Source organism: Periplaneta americana, chromosome 8 (assembly GCF_040183065.1).
Source record: "Periplaneta americana isolate PAMFEO1 chromosome 8, P.americana_PAMFEO1_priV1, whole genome shotgun sequence".
In the NCBI taxonomy this organism is placed as follows: Eukaryota; Metazoa; Arthropoda; class Insecta; order Blattodea; family Blattidae; genus Periplaneta; species Periplaneta americana.
In genome coordinates, this window is record NC_091124.1 from 46,583,784 (window position 1) to 46,605,120 (window position 21,337).

Here is a 21,337-nt window from a genome sequence, read left to right on the forward strand (position 1 = left end):
CACAGAATATAGAAAAGACAAATGGAAGAAAAGTGTTAAAAATAACAAAGAACACTATTTTTATAGTGCTAATGTAATAGACAGTGAAACTGGCAGAATAATTTCGTTAGGAGAATGTTTAACTCATAGCAATGATGCATCAGATGACTTGTCAATCAGTAGCGACAATGGTTCAGATTAATGGTGGGAAAACTCAGACTCCGCCTCTAGCACAGCAGTAAGTTTTAGTAACCTTTCATAACGAAGTTTTCCCAGTTGTTAACCTATACCAGCCTAGATAAGATAAATAAAACCCGAGAACAATCTATACTAATAATAAATCTGTAGCCGAAATTTTTCTGGTAATTTTCGATTTTCCAAAAATAATTGGTCCTCACATATATAATTAACCACCCTGAAACCGAAAATCGCTTTTTTGAAATTTTTGTTTGTATGTCTGTCTGTCTGTCTGTATGTTTGATACCTTTTCACGCGATAATGGATGAACGGATTTCGATGAAAATTGGAATTTAAATTATGTTTGTTGTAACTTAGATTTTAGGCTATATGGCATTCAAAATACGTTATTTAAAAGGGAGGTTATAAGGGGGCCTGAATTAAATCAAAATATCTCGCTTATTATTGATTTTTGTGAAAAATGTTACATAACAAAAGTTCCTTTAAAAATCATTTGCGAAGTTTTATTCCTTGAAAAATTTTGATAGGACTGATATTTAAAGAGATAAATGAGTTTTAAAATTAAAATAACTGCCATCTAAGGCCATATAATGAAATAAAAAACAAATGACTTCGTCTATAAGGGGCCTTGGACAGCAACAATTGAAAGCTATGAAAGATAGCCTACAGAGAATGTTTCTGTATTTGTATGAAGTAATATCGGACGCTAAATTAACCGATTTGTATAATTAATTATTATTTCACCATTGGAAAGTGTAGTTTCTCTAGATGGATATAATGCTATAATGTTATTACAGTAACTTCTGATATGATATAATGTAATGTAATATAATATAATATAATATAATATAATATAATATAATATAATATAATTTAAGTTATTTGAAAGGTTCAGAACCATAGTGGGCCAAACGCCATTTACTGAATACGTAGAAAACAAGGGTTAAAATTAAGTTATTACCATAATTCAATGGAAACCTATAACAAGTAAAATAAAGTATACACATTAAATCTAAATGATGTCACTGTTCATTAAACTATGGTTGCATGTAATAAAAATTAGAAACATGTTAAAGGAATTGTCATTGCACCAAATGAGTGTCTCTGGACCAAAATGATCGCATTTTAATTATTTGGATGCAATTTAAATTAAGTAACATATTAAACGATTTATTCTTCTATCAAACACAAATGTTCCCTGGATCAAACGTCCTATTTTAATTATGTAATTACTTTATATTAATTTCTAACGGGTGCAGCAGAGTGCACGGGTATGGCTAGTATAAAATAAAATGCAAAAGAAACACACTCATTGTAACATAGCATTTTATATTTGCCTGGCAGTGTTGAGCAGTATGATGATACCATACCACTAACATACAGAGAATTTGTATAATACTTAAATGTTAGAGTTTCATTCTTTAGAACTGTTCTCTTATAATAATAACAACAACAAATGTATAATAATTTTTCATTCATAAAAACGTGTATACATTGCATGACCATATAAGGGCAAACACAGCTGCCATTTTGCTATAAGGATTTCTTTTGTCTGCAAAATGGATATTTCAAGTCAACAAGGTATGTTACTGAAAATTATAATGTTTGGTAACTTAAGTAGATAGTGCATTAAAAAAAAAGTAATAAAAATGACATTAACTTTTGAAATACACTGTTGTTAAATAATCAGAGGGACATATTTTATCTCATACGATAGTATCTTACAAGCACAGCAAAATCATTAAGTGTAATTAACACATTGAAGCAAATTATAACATGTATATTATTAGATACGTACTCTAGTGTATTAGTATTCCTAAAAATCAATGCCAAATCCACTGACTAAGCAATTTCTAAAAAGTCAGGTAGAAAACGCATTTTGCTTAAGTATTACTTTATTCTACTAAAAGACTTTTTACCATATTTATCCAAATCAGAGATACAACATTTCTCACCATCCTATCGCAACATTTAAGTGTGGATGGTCAACAGATACATGATTTTAAGTACCCTTGAAAAAAAAAAACTTTGCTGGAAGAAATTATTATAATGCTTATGACTAGATGGTACAGCATTTAGAACCATCAAAACCAAATGAAATAAGTTACTAATAGAAGAACTGATAGCATTGATCTTGTTAAATATGGTAAAGAATGGATTTGTAACATGATTGATATGGACCAACGTCTTAGAAGGCCAATCCTGCTTCTTTGTAAGTTGTGAAGATCTTCTCAATAGAATTCACATATGCTGCAGTTCTCAAATCGAGACCCAAATTGAATTTCATTGCTGTCTTCATAATAGCCTGTGGAAAAAAGAGAAAGAAAAAGTGGTAAATAGATGCACTTCATTATTCATATACACCAGTGCAGGCAACTGAACGGTCCGTGGATCTGCAAAGAGCAGCTCTTTCTTGCTCATCAAATACTACTGCCAGCTCTCCAGTGAAAAACAGCTGTGCAGAAGTAGATTACAAATTACAGATATCAGTCACATCTATATATATATAATTTGAACTGGTAATGGAAATTACGGGAAAATGGCTGAACGGATTTTAATGAGTGACCCCTCATTTTCATGCTTGGCACCCAAAGTTTTTCGGAAAAGTAGTAGTTTTCAGTGAAATGTCAATTTTCCTACATAATTTTCCTATTTTCCAAAATCCATTTGTTGTCAGTTTTGAGAACTAATTTTATTGAATCACGGCCGACTTGATTGAATTTCAGAACAAAACACACACTACAATAAACAAATAAGGTATTACACGAAGGCCATGACCTGCAGGATTGCCGACATATTTAGAGCTCAATTCAATTTGTTATTAAAAACTGATTCTGCAGTGTATAATTTTCTGAGTACAGATGTGTATTGGATATTCAAATCTACGAAACTTGAGGTGGTTTGATAACATTATTACCATTAGAAATTAAATATTATTATAGTTAATATCATGATGCATCTATTTTTTAATTAATTGTACATAATATTGATGCTATATTGATGACATGAAAGTGAAACGTTTTGTGGTTATATAAGTAAATGTAGAGAATATCTTAATTTAGATCTTCATTTCTATAATTTACTGAGTGGCTGCTATATATAACTACAAAACTTAAGTAAGATGATAGTATTGTTATTAAAAATCAAATATTTTTATACTTATTAACCCAGTGGGGTTGGGTCTTTTTCATATACTTAATGGCGGGGTAGTGTAGATATTGATTATGTGTCATTGTCTTCAATATTGGCTCGAGAGAGAGCGCAAAAATTACAGTTCCTAAGGAAAGATAAAAAGGTATTACTTACTGATAAAATAAGAGGCCTAGAAAATTTTGTAGTCTTCAGATCATTTCAGCAGGATCTCTTAGTAGGATAAAATGATTTTACGCTCTACATTTCAAGTGATACATGCAGCAGCTATACGAAAATGCTATTGTTCGAAAGCTTAGCAAACTTGACATTTTTTTAATTTTCCCTACAATCCACAATGACCTGAAATAGCTACTGCTATCGTCCTGACATTGATACTTGCGTTTTCGCGTTGAAACTCAAAAACTGAAGTTGGATAGGTTCAAGGAAAAGTATTTGGCCTAAAAAAATCCATTCAGAGGGAGTATGTTTCATTATTATGGAAGCAAATAACTATCAAAAAGACAAGTATTCTTCATTGAAAATAAATCTGAAAAAGTTTTATTTGAACATCTAACGAACTTAGTTTGCAGCAGCATTTGCTGCACAAGCCACTAGTATCAATATAATAGGAATCACATTCAGTCCCTCAACAATTAATAGGCTTTAAATGGGATTGAAATAAACATATTTCAAATAATTAGAACATTTGTATTTGAGAAAATAAACTTACACCATTGGTATATATAGCATTTAATAAGAGTACATATCGCTGTTCTGGAGAACAACGATGTAAGTGCAACATAGAATGTTTTCAAGAGAAGAAGAAACAGAATCTTATTTACATATAAATACATATATAAATAAACAATAAATATTCGAAAAACATATTAAGACAATGGAGATAAAGCAAATATTACCATTTTTGGTTACTTTTAAATAGTCAAATAGAGGTGATTTTAATATTTGCCCCAATTTTGTAGTTGCATCATTGTTCTCCTGGAACAGTGATATGTAGTATGATATGAATATTTAATAATGTTCAACTACATTTGTGCATACATGATTTACTTTTTATGTAACTATCATCAGCCTTTCTCTTGATGACACAATAATTTATCACTGTGAACAAAATACATGAGGGAGGTGGGATATGATTGTAGAGAGTGGATTAATCTTGTACAGGATAGGGACTGATGGCGGGCTTATTTGAGGGCGGAAATGAACCTCCGGGTTCCTTAAAAACCGTAAGTAAGCAAGCAAGCAACAAAATACAAAACACTAAGATGAGTCACTATATTATAAATGTAGGTGATATTTGATATTATCTTATTTAACGACGTTTTTCAACAACTGAGTTATGTAGCATCAAAATTCAAAATGGGTGACAACTGAACATTAATTTTTCCGGAAGGCAACTATTGTGCCTCAAGAGTTCTTTTGCATGCCACAAATTACATATTTCCACCACAAGCTATTCAATTTTATAAATAAAATATTTACAACTATATCTGATAAAATACTGCTAGAAGAACAAAATGGGTTTAGACATGGAAGATCTTGCATGGATGACATATTTACAATTAACATGATTATACAAAAGCGAAGAGAGCATAATTTAGAGACACATATTGGCTTTATCGATTATGAAAAAGCCTTTGATACACCACATCGCAAGACATTATGGAAAATCATGGAAAGAAGAGGCATTCCACTGCACTTAATACAAGTTATAAAATCGATTTACGCCAAAACAATGAACAGAATATCAATAAAAGGAAAATTATCGGAAGAATTTATTATTAATAAAGGTGTCAGACAAGGATGTAGTCTATTACCAAGTCTTTTTAATATATACATAGACGACATTCTTAGAGAATGGAAGAAATGTACTAATGACGGGATTTCGTTAAATCGACAAAACATTTTAAATACCCTTTTATTTGCAGACGATCAGATAATTATCCAGGATAGTGAAGATAACTTGCAAAAGGCCATACACAAATTAAATACGATATGTGGAGAATATAATCTAAAAATATCAATACAAAAGACAAAAGTAATGGCTTTTAGAGGAAAACATCCAGTTAGAAGTGAAATAATAATAAATAATACTGTTATAGAACAGGTGAACCATTTTAAATACCTAGGTTGCGATATTACTTATGATTATGATAAGGATGTGAATATTAAAACACAACGCTTCCAGGCTATATGTGGCACAATTGCCAAGAATTTAAAGAAGAAAACAAGGAAAGAAACGCAAATAAAATTTTATAAGACAATGGCTATACCAACTCTCTTATATGGATGTGAAGCATGGACCTTGAAGAAAAATGATATTAATAGAATCCAGTCAGAGGAAATGAAATTTCTCAGAGGAGTAAAAGGATGTACAAGATTGGATAGATATAGAAATGATGACACAAGGAATGAATTAAACCTGCTCCCATTATAGATAAAATAAAGGAATATAGAATTCGTTGGTCGAATCATTTAAGAAGAATGGATAAGGAACGAATACCGAAACAGGTGTTGGATTATAAACCACAAGGGAGAAGAGATATTGGTCGGCCAGAAACAAGGTGGAAAGTTGAGGACGGAGAGAGTCTCTCTCCTACTCCATGAAGAGAAGAAGAAGAAGAAGCTATTCAATTCTTCTTCTTCTTCGCGTATATAAGGTATGTTATTATGTTCATGTTCCTTTGATTCACCTATATTTTATCTTCAACATAGTCTGTACATGAACTATACACTTCATGATCTGATAATATCTGTATACATAATATACCAACTACCACATAACTTTTTAGTGTTGGAAATTCCTAGTCCTAGTTATGACAGAGAAGTTCAATGGAACATTTCAAAAGTAAAGGTAACGACTCAAGTACACAACAGTGCAGTGTGGTGAAAATAATGTCCTAGTATTAGAGCGAGGGAACAATCACTTACCCTTGCTGAGCGTTCCATTGTGTAATCCAATCCAGAGTGCACAATGTCTTTCTCTGAAGCACCAGAGATTCGTTTTTGGAATGCCTCCGATGGAGTAACAGGAATGCGACCACCAACGCGACCAAACCTTCGCTCAAGTGATTCCTGCACAGATTCTGAAATAACAATCAAATGAAGATTATTCACAAAGTTAACATATATGATCCTAAAATATATGAGCCACAATTATGCACTGTACACAGAAAACACAAAACAGTTAATACTACACTAACAGTTACAAGTGTTCAAATTACATAAAAGTAACAATTCAAAATTGCAGTTACAAGTAACTTGTGCATGGCGCAACTTAAATACGCGTAATTTCAATTACCCAATAAAATCTGCACATCCTGTTTACACATAATCCTTTAATTATTTGGAATTGAGTTGCATGACTTGGAAAATAGCATGCCTACAAGAAAAAGTTGCATTTGACGTTTACACACAACACGCCATTTATGTTGTGAACTTTATTTCATGCAACACTATCTTTCATAATATTCTTGGTCAACTGTTGAATGTCTGTTACAAGTGTCCACGAGTTGAATGGAAAAGACGAAGAATTCTATAAATTTTTTTAAGGAATCTCAGGGAATAATTATCGATTATCTATTGGAAAAACTAATGTTGTTAATACAAAAGAAAGACACATAAATGAGAAAGTTCGAATTACAAACAAAACAACTTGTAGTTTTTTTAATTAGTTATTTTAAGATGCTTTATCAATTGTTATGATTATCTAGGATCTGAATGAGGTGGTGATAATACCAGCGAAATGAGTCCACAGTCCAGCACCGAAAGTTACCCAGCATTTGCTCTTAATGAGTGAGGGAAAACCTCAACCAGGTAACTTGTCAGAAGCAGTTTGAACTCAGGCCCACTCGTTTCATGGTCAGACAACATCTTGTAGTAATATTGAGATGTTTAACAACTAGTAGATCTAAGTCAGTATCCAGCAATGCAATGTGTAAAGCATTTTTGTGCGAGATCGTGCGTATTTGCTTGGTTTCTACACAAAACCAATCCGCGGTAAGTCTAAAATTCCACATTCAGTATTCCCAACCTAACACACATAACAATTTCCCTCTTCTTACCGCTTAAGTGACATATTGATTTTACTGCTTTAGGCTTTTAACGTATTATTTTTAGAGACGTTCAATATAGTAATAATTATAAATTGGAAACTTACCACTGCAATTTCACCTAAATTGCACTGTTAATTATTGTTTTTAAATATTTGCAAAAATTAAGTAAACTCTACAACTCCACTAAAGTTACTGTATTCGTGATGCAAGTAACATTAAGGAAGCCGTGAAAAAATCAACAAGATTCCAGATGCCGATATTATTGCAATATGTTATATAAATAATATTGTTAAAATATTAAAATGAAAAATAAATCATTACATAACCTTACCGTTTCTTTTAAGTTCGCATTTATAGACTGGAGGAAAAAAAAGACAGACATATATCACGGCCTGCTGGAGTATAGTAAACACAGAAAACATTTTAAAGCAACAATGTTGAAGATAAATATTTTTGTTTTGCAAATTTGCAGTCATTGAACAGAAACCAAGATGGAGATTTCATTGCAACTAATTAGAAATTCCTCTTTCAGGTATGTAATAAACGATGTTCGCACAAAATAATGTACGATACACGATCGGTATGTTTTCTTTCAATTCTCGGAAATTAAAAACGCTCAACTACGTTTCGCTTTATCAAACTTTTCCTCGAACATGAAAACTTCAACATACCGCTCTTGTAATGCATATTACTATTTTTATTAAAGTAATGAACCTGAATTGTTTTTTTAAGTCCGAGGCCCCCACTGCCTTTACTTCAGATATTTGGCAACCTGTCGAACATTTATTTAAGTAGGATATTTCTATTGCTAAGTGAAATTGGAAGGGTATATTTCATTTACAATATCTGCCCCGAAAGAAGGCAGTCACTAATATATCTGCTTTCTATACCAAAATGCACTATTTCATGTACCCTATAATACATGATGTGTGGTAAAGTATTAATGAAGTTGTGAAAGAAGACTATTTAAAGTTAACACACTTTTATTTATGAATTGTACATTTTAGACATGAAAGAACTCCAATTTAGCTTTATATTTGTCTTCTATGCAGCTTCCTAATTTCGTGGACTTCGTTTTTGTTTAATATGTTCAGTGACATTACTCTCAAATCCAGTAAATTTTGTTAATAGCATTTTTCCATTTTTGTTTATTGCTGAATTCTGCGGATTCAACTTTACTCTCTCTATTAAAAAAAAAAAAAAAACAGTACTAATCAGGAACATGAAAAGGAATTGGTTGGATCACTGACTGAGAAGAAACTGCCTACTGAAGGATGCACTGGAAGGAATGGTGAATGGGAGAAGAGTTCGGGGCAGAAGACGATATCAGATGATAGACACATTAGGATATACGACTCATATGAGGGAACAAAGAAGAAGGCAGAAAATAGGAAAGTTTGGAGAAAGCTGGGTTTGCACTGAAAGACCTGCCCTTGGACAGAACAACAAATGAATGAATGAATGACTCTGTGATATGTCACGTCCATTGTTCTTTCTCAGTCATATACTGTATAACCTATGAAATAGGCCTATACTAAATTGTTTGTAATTACTGAAAACATCACACTAGATTTAACACGCATTGTTGAAAATGAAACAATCATAATAGTCTTGATCAGACTCTTTCCATTCACCAACAATGTGTAGTATTCAAACGCATTGAGATGATGAAGTTGTGCAACAAAACGTATCTAAACTTTTCAAGCTACGAGGCGTGTTCTTAAAGTAAGTTCCAAAAGGGTGTAGTAAGTAAACGGGAAGATATTTACAAACTATTTTTGTTGCGTTGTATTCCCCACACTTCAATTACTTCTCAACATAATCTCCACCATTATTGAGGCATTTATCGAGTCGTGGCACAAGTCTTTCTATCCCCTCATTGTAGAATTTGCCCGCCTGCAATGTGAACCACTCCCGCATTGCTGTTTTCACTTCATCGCCATCAAAACGTTGAGCACAGAGGAACTTCTTGAGGTACAGGAAGAGATGAAAGTCACTCGGAGCCAAATCCGGGCTGTAGGGGGGATGGTCAATTTGTTCCGAGCCAAATTTCGAGATGAGATTTTAGGTGTCGTTGCCATCAAAACGTTGACCACCGAGGAACTTCTTGAGGTGCAGGAAGAGATGAAAGTCACTCGGAACCAAATCCGGGCTGTAGGGGGGATGGTCAATTTGTTCCCAGCCAAATTTCGAGATGAGATTTTGGGTGTCGTCACCATCAAAACGTTGACCACCGAAGAACTTCTTGAGGTGCTGGAAGAGATGAAAGTCACTCGGAACCAAATCCGGGCTGTAGGGGGGATGGTCAATTTGTTCCCAGCCAAATTTCGAGATGAGATTTTGGGTGTCGTCACCATCAAAATGTTGACCACCGAGGAACTTCTTGAGGTGCTGGAAGAGATGAAAGTCACTCGGAACCAAATCCGGGCTGTAGGAGGGATGGTTAATTTGTTCCTGTCTTCATGATTTTTTTCATCAACAGCACGCACCAAATTGTCATTGACCAAAGATGGCCGACCAGTATGCTGCTCGTCATGCACAGAGACGCGGCCCTCTTTGAACTTCCTAACCCATCTCCTGACCATTCCATCACTAATGGCATCATCGCCATACACCTCACAAAGTTGACGATGAATGTCAGCTGGTTTGATGTTTCTCGCATTCAAGAAATGGATAACAGAGCGCATCTCACAGTCGGCGGGGTGCTCGATCACTTTAAACATTTCAACTGATCATAACTAACCCCACACACGGACTGAAGCTCTGAAACTGCATGCACAGCTTGTCTGAAGATTGAAGAAGAAAATATGCATGCGCAAAATAACGATTGCAGCGATGTGATGGCTATAATTGAAAACGGAACTTACTTTAAGAACACGCCTCGTAATTTCAGATGGCATCTCGGTTCTTTTTGCTGTGTATATGTCGTTTTTTAAATTGCATGCAACTTAAAACTTGCACAAGATGCAAGTCATCATCATCATTGGCATTACGGCCCTTGTAGTTTAACCTTAGCCTCCCTCAGAACATCCGACCAATCACTCCTGTCTAATGCTCGTGTTCTCCATCTTCTAATTCCAGCTTTTGTTAGGTCAGCCTGGACATCATCCAGCCATCTCAATTTAGGTCGTCCGACTTTCCTTCTTCCTACTGGTAACACATCTAGTAGAGCTTTGGGTGTGCGATTGTTCTCCATCCTGGCTATGTGTCTCAGCCACTCTAACCTTCTGAGTTTTATGTCAACAACAATGTTAATATCTTTATATAATTCATATAACTCAGCATAAAATTCGTATGAAATGAATGGTGTGAAGTTACCCAGAGTACATAGAATCATTTAAGGATTTGGGTATTTATTTTACGCACAACTTATGTTTTAAAATGCACTTAAATCACGTGGTGATTGATGCATATAGAAAATTAGGATTTATAATCAGAAATACAAAAGAATTAAAAAATATAAATACTATTGTTACTCTATATAAAACTCTAGTTAGAAGTAAGCTAGAGTATGCATCTGTAATATGGTCACCTCAGTTCCAGTCCCATCAGATGCAAATAGAAAGGATACAGAAAAGATTTTTACGTTATTTATATTTTAAAAAACATCACGTGTCGTCTTATGACAAGCAAATTTCATATAATCAGTTACTTTTTGAATTTAATTATAAAACTTTAAAATCTCGACGATTAATAAATAGCCAAATTTTACTCTATAAGACTATTAACGGTATATTGAATAACTGTGATTTTCTTAAATTCCTTCAGTTCAATGTAAAAAGAACAGAATTACGTCATAGGCAACCTTTTATTATTCCTATTCCTAGAACTGTTTTCTTCAAGAACTCTCCATTGTTTGTTATGTGTGATTCTCAATTGGTTTTTAGTTTAACAATTGAAAAATTTCATACAATATTAAAAAGAATTGTATTTCCTTAGATATTTAAATTATGAAGAAGTGTATTGTAATGTTTTCACTCTAGTTTTTAAATAATTTTGCATCATTAAATTGACATTTAGCACTATATTAACTGTAATATTATATTCTAGCATCTATTACCATTATGTGTTTTCTTTCTTTCGTTTGTGTTGTTTGTTTTGTTGTTTTTTTTTTCTCTTATTATGTATTTTGTGTATATATCTATGTAAGCCACCTGTAATTGGAAGCTTGCTTCTGTTGGTGGTGGATTTAAAATAAAATAAAATTTGTTGTGATTCGCCAAAACCCTTGCTCATAAGTAGGCCCAAAGATTTTCCGTAATACTTTCCTTTCCCAGGCATTTAAGATCTTTATTGCCCTTTCAGGTAGAGTCCAGGTTTCACTTCTATATGAAGAGTTCGCGAGAAAAATGATGAATGTCACAGTTCTGTTAAGGTTGATGTCATTATCTAATTCAATGAATCACTACGAAATTTAATGTTGTTCTTATGAAAAATGGTAAAAAGGAGAATTATCACCACGAATACAGTAATCTTTTCCTATATTTTCTATATAAACAGCACTACATCTTACAGTTATAGACTCAATTAGATCATTATCTAATCCTTAACAGAAATGTGACATTCATTGTTTTTCCCGCAAACTCTTCATATACTACTATTGGTTTAATAATAGTTTTATATGCAAGATGCAAGTGGCATATGCAATTTTTCAAGTTGTATGGTTGTTTACATTGTGCAACTCAACTTTTCTTGCACAACTCGACATTGCATGCAATTTGGACGAGTACCTATATAAATTTTCAGATGTTTTAAAGAGACGCAATTCAGAACAGATTCTAGGATGGCACCACCTAGATTGGCCTATTGTAAGTAAAGTGGCAGCAGATAGTCACTTCACCTTCCCTATTTTGCTAGTTAGAAAGGCTGCAACATTCCAAAGCCTGTTTAGTATGGTAGTGAGCATGGAGTTGGAGATCGATTTTTTAAAAGTGGTTTGAATGACTCCCAACATTGTTATGGAAGACGAGATCAGGAACTACCAATTTAATGCAGAAACAAAGGAGTAGTCGTCCATCCGGATCTTTCCTGATAACAATCCCCTTGTAAAAGTGAAAAACAAACTGAAAAAAAGCTGGAAAGAAAATGCTGGCCAAGTATTTTCTTTTGATACCGTTAACCCTCAAGTGGTAAAATAAATTTTATTATGTTGCAGGTAACATCGATTCCTCAGATGGACAATCCGAGATTTCAAAAAGAGTTCAAACTGACAACCCTGGAGGACATAGTAGCTGAGGACGACCTAGAATGCTATGACTGGATGGAGTGGAAGAGGATTTAACCCTTTGCAGCACAAATTAATTTTTTATGGTTTTCACTTCATGGATCATAACAAAGCTTCGATCAATTTTTTTCAACATTTCAACTCTGCACATAATTTCAAAACATAGATGGCACCTCTATGTATACTCAAGAGGCGGTTCCTTGGTGGAATGTCTGTGCCATAAAATTTAGAAAGGAAGAAAACGGTGGTTCTTCTGAACAACCACTAATGCTGCAAAGGGTTAAGGGTTAAGGAAGATGCCGTAATTGGAGAACTATAGTACCAATGAAGAAGAAGAAGACTTACAGCCTAAGTACAACACAAAATAATATCTAAAAGTAAAGGGAAAAAATTTTAAAGGGATGTTAAGAAAAAACAAAAGACATCAACTTGCTGGAATGGAAAACACAATTAGGTATTAGCTTAACTAAAATGGAACTTTCCCCAAACAAAAGTGAATGTGGGTCAAGCTCTATCTAGGTCTAATGATTTCTCTCCTATTCCTTCACAATTTACTATACTTCTGCAAAAGAAAAGGCATAGGTCTTCTAACTTTATCTCAGTTCTGAAGGAAGCTGTACTAAGAATTTTTGTTTTTATTATTATGAGAAGGTTTATGATACTCAAGCATCTTTCTGTGTCCAAATTTTTCTTCTCCACTCTTCTGTATTTTCCCAGGCTCTTTATTCTAAACCTTTGTGTTGCATTTATTTACTAATTTCCTCCATTCATATAACTCTCTCTTCCAGCATCTTGTAGGCATCCATTCCAATCGATAGCCTGTTATTCTCCATCCTCCAAATATGGCCATACCAATTTAATTGTTTGCTATGGATATAGTTAATTATAATTTCTTCATTTCTCATTTTATTAAATTTTCAACATCGCACACACTTTCTGAGGAAGTCCATTTGCATAGATTCTAGTTTAAATTTAATTTTTACTTATTTGTTTTATATTTTTACTTTTATTACCTTAAAAAATTCACTGTATTCAGCACAGTTTTGACATCAAACTGTAATGTAATGACAACCATCAGAAACCACTTCACTATCATACAAATAAATAAAGGTACGTAATAAAAATATAACTAATGGATTCATAACCCTAGATGTTGCTTCTTGCTTTACATGCTACTTGAATCCACACAATAAGAAAAGGAGCTCCAAAAGGAGGAAAAATAAGGCAGGGGTGCAGAAATCCTGTGTCAGGTCACCATAGTGACTGTGTTTCTGCTGCTGGCGTCTTAAGTTTCGAGCCAAACTTTTCTGTTTTTTTCTCTTACTCCTAAATCTACTGCAAAAGCCACGTGATATCTATCATGACGTCACTGAAGAAGCTTAAAACCATACCACGATCTTCTCGAAAATAATCATCATCGTGTGAGCAAGGATTTTGTCAGATGAACCTTAAAAACCAGATCGTCATTAAAAACAAACATATTATGTAATTTGATGATGTGTAATATGAATGGATCTGCATCAGAGAAATTTGATCCTGCAAGGGCTGTGGACTAGCACTTTTTAGTAGCAAGACCATAAGGCACATCCACGACCACAAACGATCATGCAAGAATTAGATCATTATTAAATAAGATTGTAAATCCATGCTGAATATGTTTTTGCACTTTGTAAAATGTAGCTGACAATAGTGTTTAACTTACTGTTTAAAGTTTTATACCTAATGTCGCGACACTGTTATTCCCGCATGACTCCTCTTCTTTGCTTACGTCTTAGGAAGTGAAGGCTCTATAAAGTCTAGGTAGGTAGTATCGTTCGCCATTTTTGTTCTTTCGTTGCCGAGTTATCACATGAGGAATCTATTTGCCACACTGTTAAACATTATCATGTCATAGCTTCTATGATAATAAATCAAACGCACTGCAATTCAGCAAATAATTGAGCGGCAAATAACGTCCTCGTGTGCTTTCTGCGAATGCCAACGAAAGAGCCAAAATGGCGGGCGATTATATTAAGTATTTATCCAACGACTTCATCAACGAATCACAAGATGCACACGTTTAAATGTAGCCGATCTGCAATGTGATTGGATGCCGGAAATTAGAGTGACGGGACTATAATACACCTCATTAACATTTTTGTCGGTTTAAATGTTTAGAAAAATTAATATCGAGGTCAGTGCCCAGTAGCAACTCGATTACTGATGGGAATCAGGTTGGTGGGATCTCTGATGGCTCCTCTAATGAGAGAAACTTTCTGCGCCTTGGAGTAAGGAAACAAATTCTAACTCACCGAGCAAATGGTAGTTGGATTCCCTCTCATATTTGAAAGTTAATCGTCCGTATGAGACGTGGTTGAGGTTCTTCAGCCACTCGAAAAACGACACTGTGACACCACCAGCGTTTATGTACAGATCAGGGATGACTAGGATATTGCGATCGATAAGGATCTTGTCAGCAGCTGGAGTAGTTGGTCCATTGGCCGCCTCTGCAATGATCTGTTAACAGGCAAGCAAAATACATTATTTTCAATCTATTTAAGGAAGAGGTAAATTGTAGATTGTATGGAAGAATTTTAAGAACAGACTACAGGCAGAATATTCCACTGGAAGCTGGAGAACAATCAGGATTTAGGGCAGAGAGATCTACAATAGATCATTTATTAATGTAACGAAGTCAATGGAAAAGAGATGGTCAGTAAATCAAGAACTACATTTTGTGTTTTGTGAATTTAAGGAAACCGTAAGATAGTATTACTTTAAAAATTATGGGAGATCCTAAAAGCAACACCAGCTAATCGAACTATCATAAAAGCAATACAGAACATATATGAAAAGTATGTCACTGTGTCTAAAAATAGGAGGTAATCTAACAAACAAATTTTTAGTAAACAAAGGACTAAAACAAGGTTGTTGTATCTCGCCAACTTCATTAAGAATGTAGCTAGTGCAAGCACTAAAACATTGGAAAGCAAAGTGCAAGATGATCATATAGTCATATAACTAGGATAAGAAGATACTGAATACATAATGAGGAAACTGAATGAAGGATGTGAAAAATGGAAGCTGAAAGTAAATATATATAGATTAGTTTTTTTTTATTTTTTATATATTATTTTAATGTACCGAAGTACATATGATATTTCCATGCAGATATTCTGCGTCATCATACTCTTGGGTTCCCTCTAGTGGCCGCCCTCTGCACTACGTCATAGATGTCTATGAACGCAGGACCGAAGTCCACACATGTGCTGAGGTGCACTCGATATGAGCGACTAGTTGGCCGGGATCCGACGGAATGAGCGCAGTCTTAAATCACGAAGTGATTTACGCATATCATATATATTATTTTAATGTACCGAAGTACATATGATATTTCCATGCAGATATTCTGATGATGTATGATGACGCAGAATATCTGCATGGAAATATCATATGTACTTCGGTACATTAAAATAATATATATGATATGCGTAAATCACTTCGTGATTTAAGACGGCGCTCATTCCGTCGGATCCTGGCCAACTAGTCGCTCATATCGAGTGCACCTCAGCACATGTGTGGACTTCGGTCCTGCGTTCATAGACATCTATGACGTAGTGCAGAGGGCGGCCACTAGAGGGAACCCAAGAGTTGGAGCTTAATCTGAGACGATTCTAACCGGCGTCGGAGTTGTATCCAGTATGGCTTAGTGGATAAAGCATCAGCACGTAGAGCTGAAAACCCGGGTTCAAATCCTGGCGCCGGAGAGAATTTTTCTCCGTTCCATTACTCTTTCATCTTATAAATATATATAGGCCTATGTACATATCAGGAAAACCTGAATTTGGATAATGGTTAGATTATTACAAACTGTAAAAATTACAAATATTTAAAAAGGTATCAGAGATTGTTTAGTATATATTGATAATTGAAGTGGAATGCAACTGGTTTAATAAAAATGAAACTGAATCAACAAAGGGTTTTTGACTATACTTGTTTTTTTGAAAGATGGGACATGACAGTTAAGCGGCCGAGCTTGGAACTACAGTGCCATTTTGCCAATATGGACTACTACGCTGCCAGCTTATGGTAGCTAACAATTGTCGTTAAGATGGCTGACGTTAAAACATTCATTGAAAATTGATGCGAAGGTAAGAAAACAATACAAAAATCGACAGAGAATCAAAGACAAAACGTGCCAATGCTAACATTGTGTGCACAATAAATGTCACCAAGAGAACTATTAAGCACTCGCCATGTGGAAACTGTAAGTTTGGCAACTCAACCATTGTTACCATAGCAACAGGCTTACCATGCTATGTGACATTCAGTTGTTTTTCCGATCCCAACGCTCCTGTCATGTCCCATCTTTCAAAAAGCAAGTATAGTAATCGTCCATAGAGTTCAATGAAGATTATACAGTTGACACAACTGGTAACAAGAGAACAGCTCTTTTTTAACACACTACTGCCATCTAGCAGAATATTTGTAATGACGAGATGGTACAATAATACATTTTCAAGACAGTTTAGCATTTTAGGAAGTCAATATTTTGTTGTATTAGAGTACTTTATTTCTTCTGAGCTTCATATACTTTCTTTTTTTTTTTTCATTTCATTTATTGTATTCCATTGATCTTACATTAGCATTGAAGCTTCTTTAAGATGTGGAATAAGTCAAAATTTTACAAGATTAAAATTTTTTGGATGTGGAAGAAGTCAAAATTTTACAAGATTACAATTTTTTGGCGAGATGTAGTGAGATGAGGCCGAGGATTCGCCACAGATTACCTGGCATTTGCCTTATGGTTGGGGAAAACCTCGGAAAAAAACCTAACGAGGTAATCAGACCAAACGGGGATGAAGTGAGGTGAGGCCGTGTAATAATCAATTAAATTCCACTCGAGTTTTGATTTTCTCTAGATAAATCAAAACCTTTAGTGAGATTACTGTAGGTAATTAGTAAGAACAGGGGAATGGAAATGGAAATTCAAAATAGAAATGTACAAGGAAGAAAAGCCATATCATTACTAAATGTGTTTTATGTGATAAGGACATAACTAAAAGGAAAAAAACAGTTTATTTACAATGAATCGGAAGTGTGACAAATAAAAAAAAACAAAAGGAGAGAGAGAGAGAGATAGAAGTGACAAAATACAGGAAGAAATGACAAAACGGCTAATTTGTACTATGATCATATTTTTAAAAATGCCCACACTGGTATAAAGACTTCTAAAGAAACTGTTCGATTGGAAACCTCCTGGAAGAACGAAGTGCGAAATGCCAAGAAGAACGTGGCAGAATGATATAAAAGAAGAAATAGAGGGGAAGGATATACCCTATGGTTTATGGGAAGATCGAGATGACTGGAGATTGTTAATTTGGAAGATGTAGTCATACGTCAAAGAACTGATGCTATATAAAGGTATTTCATAAAACCATACGCATTGAACACTCAATTTGTAATTGTACACTTATAGAGAGGTATAAAATACTGTCAAAAACATGACATTAAAATACTGAGGGTTCTAAACATAATTAGACAGTGATTAATATATCTGTTTTCTTACTTTGTTATCTGTTCTTACCAATATCTTTATCTGTTATATAAAGCAAAGCAAATCTATCCCATTAGAAGCCATGAAAAGTCGTTAGGTGACAGATATTAAGGCTCCAACCTCAAAAAAAAAAAAATTTGACATGGACCAGCAGTAGGGATATCAGTCGTATGTGCTGACTTTTTACTCATCAAGAAGAGTATAATTATTATCCAACTCAAATACTGGATCTAAGTAATACAGGATGTGATTTTCACATTACCTTTGCTTGTATACGATGTGCGTTCTCCTTTGTGATGACTTTCTCAATAGCTGCTGGTACAAAAATGTCACAAGGCTCATACATCAGATTCTCTCCCTCATATGCACTCGCTCCTGGAAAGCCAACTATACTGCCAGTATCATTTCGGTAGTCCTCTAGTTGCTGAAAGTAAAAGAAATGAATAATTTGTTTACATTTGAATTATGCACTATTTCTATATAAATGCACTCCAAAGCCATCCTGAAAATTAAGATGACGAGAAATATTGTGCCGCAAACTGAGTGCAAACCTAGACATACAAGTCCGATGTGCACTGTAGATCACCTTAATTGATTTTTCAGTATTTAATTATATTTGAATTTCTACTAGATTAGTTAAATCCAAAAATGATTAAAAGCACAATTTGCAATTATATTTGTAGGAGTAAATATAACATTCTTTCCCCAGCACTCAACACTAGTGCTCTCAACAAGGATAGACAAGAAGCAAAATATATTTCTCAGCCTATATTGGAAAGCTAGAAGAAAAATGGTGTAAAACCCAAGAAGATTTCGGCCATTATAAAAAAGAAATGCTGACAGTTGAAGGCGCTACTCTAAGGTCCACTATACAGTTACTGTGCAATTGAATAGCTAAGCAGAAAAATGCTGTAGGCACCAAATTAAAATTTTACAGGAACAGAAAAATAAATTATGCAAATCTAATCTTTCAGGTAAAGCTCCCTGTAAAGCAGATTTGAATAATTTCGAGGGAAAAACAGAAAACCACAATTCCAAGTCACACAGAGATTGTGTGCACTCGATGTGGGTCTCTGGCGTTTCGTCAGCCCACGCAAGATGTGTGGATATAAAGGGAAAAGTTGAGATGGTGTCGGGTGGAGTTCCCGGGTAGCTCAGTTGGTAAGAGCGCTGGTACGTTCAACCAGAGGTCCCGGGATCGATACCCGGCCCCGGAACAATTTTTACCTTGAAATTATTCAAATCTGCTTTACAGGGAGCTTTACCTGAAAGATTAGATTTGCATAATATATACGTCACTGTGTACGTTAACAGAAAACCACAATTCCAAGTCACATAGAGATTGTGTGTACTCGATGTGGGTCTCTGGCATTTCGTCAGCCCACGCGAGTTGTGTGGATAAAAAGGGAAAAGTTGAGACGGTGTCTGGTGGAGTTCCTGGGTAGCTCAGTTGGTAAGAGCGCTGGTATGTTCAACCAGAGGTCCCAGGATCGATACCCGGTCCCAGAACAATTATAGAAAAATAAATACTTGATGCTTAGCACTTTAATATTTTCCCACAACCTCCTAGGTTCTACAGCCTATATTTGTTGTACTTCCATTTCAAACCATCAGAGTTCACTACATTATAAAACACAGAAAAAAATGTCGCTTGCAACATTTTTCTGCTTAACTATTCAATTACTAAGAGTGTGATTTTTGGCATAAACAATATATGCAGAAAGCATTGAAAACTTAATTTTATGCATGAAAAATTCAAATCCTTTAATGAAAGTCCAAAATTAAGTAATAACCGCCAATTTTTGCGAAATTGATAGAAATTCATTACTTCATAATCACAATATTTAGAAAAAATCATGTTTTATGGAGAATTCACACGAAAAATGACTCTTTCTTCCAAATAAAACGTGAAAATTTTCTTCGTTATAAAATATACATAAACATTTCCATATCGTTCAGCATTACATGTGTGTGACATCTGGCAATGATGTCTGCATAGTTTCAGGAACTACTTCCAGGAAGCAGCGCAAGCAGACAGTGATCATTTCTCTTTCCCACAACAATTGCCTTTGTAAGAACAAAGAGACAGTGAAATGAAATTGAATTATGAATTGAATTAATGATGCAAATAATTTTCAAAGAGATTGTTTCAATAACAATTTTTAAAAAAGTTATTTTATTATTTTTACGTTTCTTTAGGGTGCGAAATATGCGCGAAATTGCTTTTTTTTTTTACGAAATATTCATTGAAATTAAATCATTTTAATCACCGAAATCAGGCTGAAATAATCACCATAAAATCACATCCCTTATCGATTACACAAATTGAAGTACAATATTTAATAAACTCAGCATTAGTACAATACTTAAATGTAACTTTTTTATACAAACAAAAAGATAATATTCATATGCAAACAAGAACTTCAACTGAATAAAGCTGATTGGTCATAATTAAATGATTACAAATCTTGTTGCAGCACATCTTAATGTTTTCAACCTGTATATATATCTGTAATTGACTGCAGTGAAAACCTGTATGCAATGGAAGACTGACACAAGCGAAAATAGTTAAAATAGTGTTCAGTATATTGATTTAAATGAAAGTAGCAATGGACAAATAAGTTTGAAGAAACTATTTCAGAAGCGTAAGGCTCACTATTAAGGTATTAAGCAAATTCAATGTCAAATTGAACTGCATCACTTACTTACCTTAGGGTCAATTCCCTCCTGGTTGAAGATGGAACCCTCCCTTTCAATGACACCAATGCACACTGCTCCAGCACGGTGAAGATACCTCATGGTGTGAAGACCTACATTACCGAAACCCTGAAACACCATCACCATCTGCAGTTAGCATGAAGGTCACGAAATAACTCGCAGATAATTCGGAAGTAAATCTAGTTCGTTGGTCTGGGTTGGTTTTGGCTAGTTTTGATTGGTTGATAATACCTAGATAAGATTGACGAAAACCCTCCAAGACCTTACTGGTTTGATATCAAGAATTCTATTTCTGGTACTAAGTCAGGTGTCAGCCAAGTGACAAACTTAAAAAATATTAATATGCATGAGAACACAGGCTGGAATCGTCCCGGTTTTCACTTATTTTTTTTTTAAGTGAAACTTCTTTAGACAGGGTAAGTGCTGTTAAATAAAATTCTGTGATGGACATTTTAGTTGGACGTACTTGAAAAAACA

The 21,337-nt window shown here is 34.3% G+C and overlaps 1 protein-coding gene across 1 annotated transcript in view; it reads right to left on the reverse strand.

The window, feature by feature from the left end:
- Positions 1-1,489: 1,489 nt before the first annotated feature.
- The window catches only part of Gdh (glutamate dehydrogenase, mitochondrial), a 103,765-nt gene continuing 83,917 nt past the window's right edge, over positions 1,490-21,337 (reverse strand). Inside the window, exons 5-9 of the mRNA XM_069832842.1 lie at positions 20,852-20,968; positions 18,405-18,566; positions 14,898-15,102; positions 6,259-6,413; positions 1,490-2,482 (exon numbers count right to left, since the gene is read on the reverse strand). Coding sequence (XP_069688943.1) covers positions 2,366-2,482; positions 6,259-6,413; positions 14,898-15,102; positions 18,405-18,566; positions 20,852-20,968 — 756 coding nt within the window. The 3' untranslated portion in view covers positions 1,490-2,365. The remainder of the gene's footprint in view (positions 2,483-6,258; positions 6,414-14,897; positions 15,103-18,404; positions 18,567-20,851; positions 20,969-21,337) is intronic.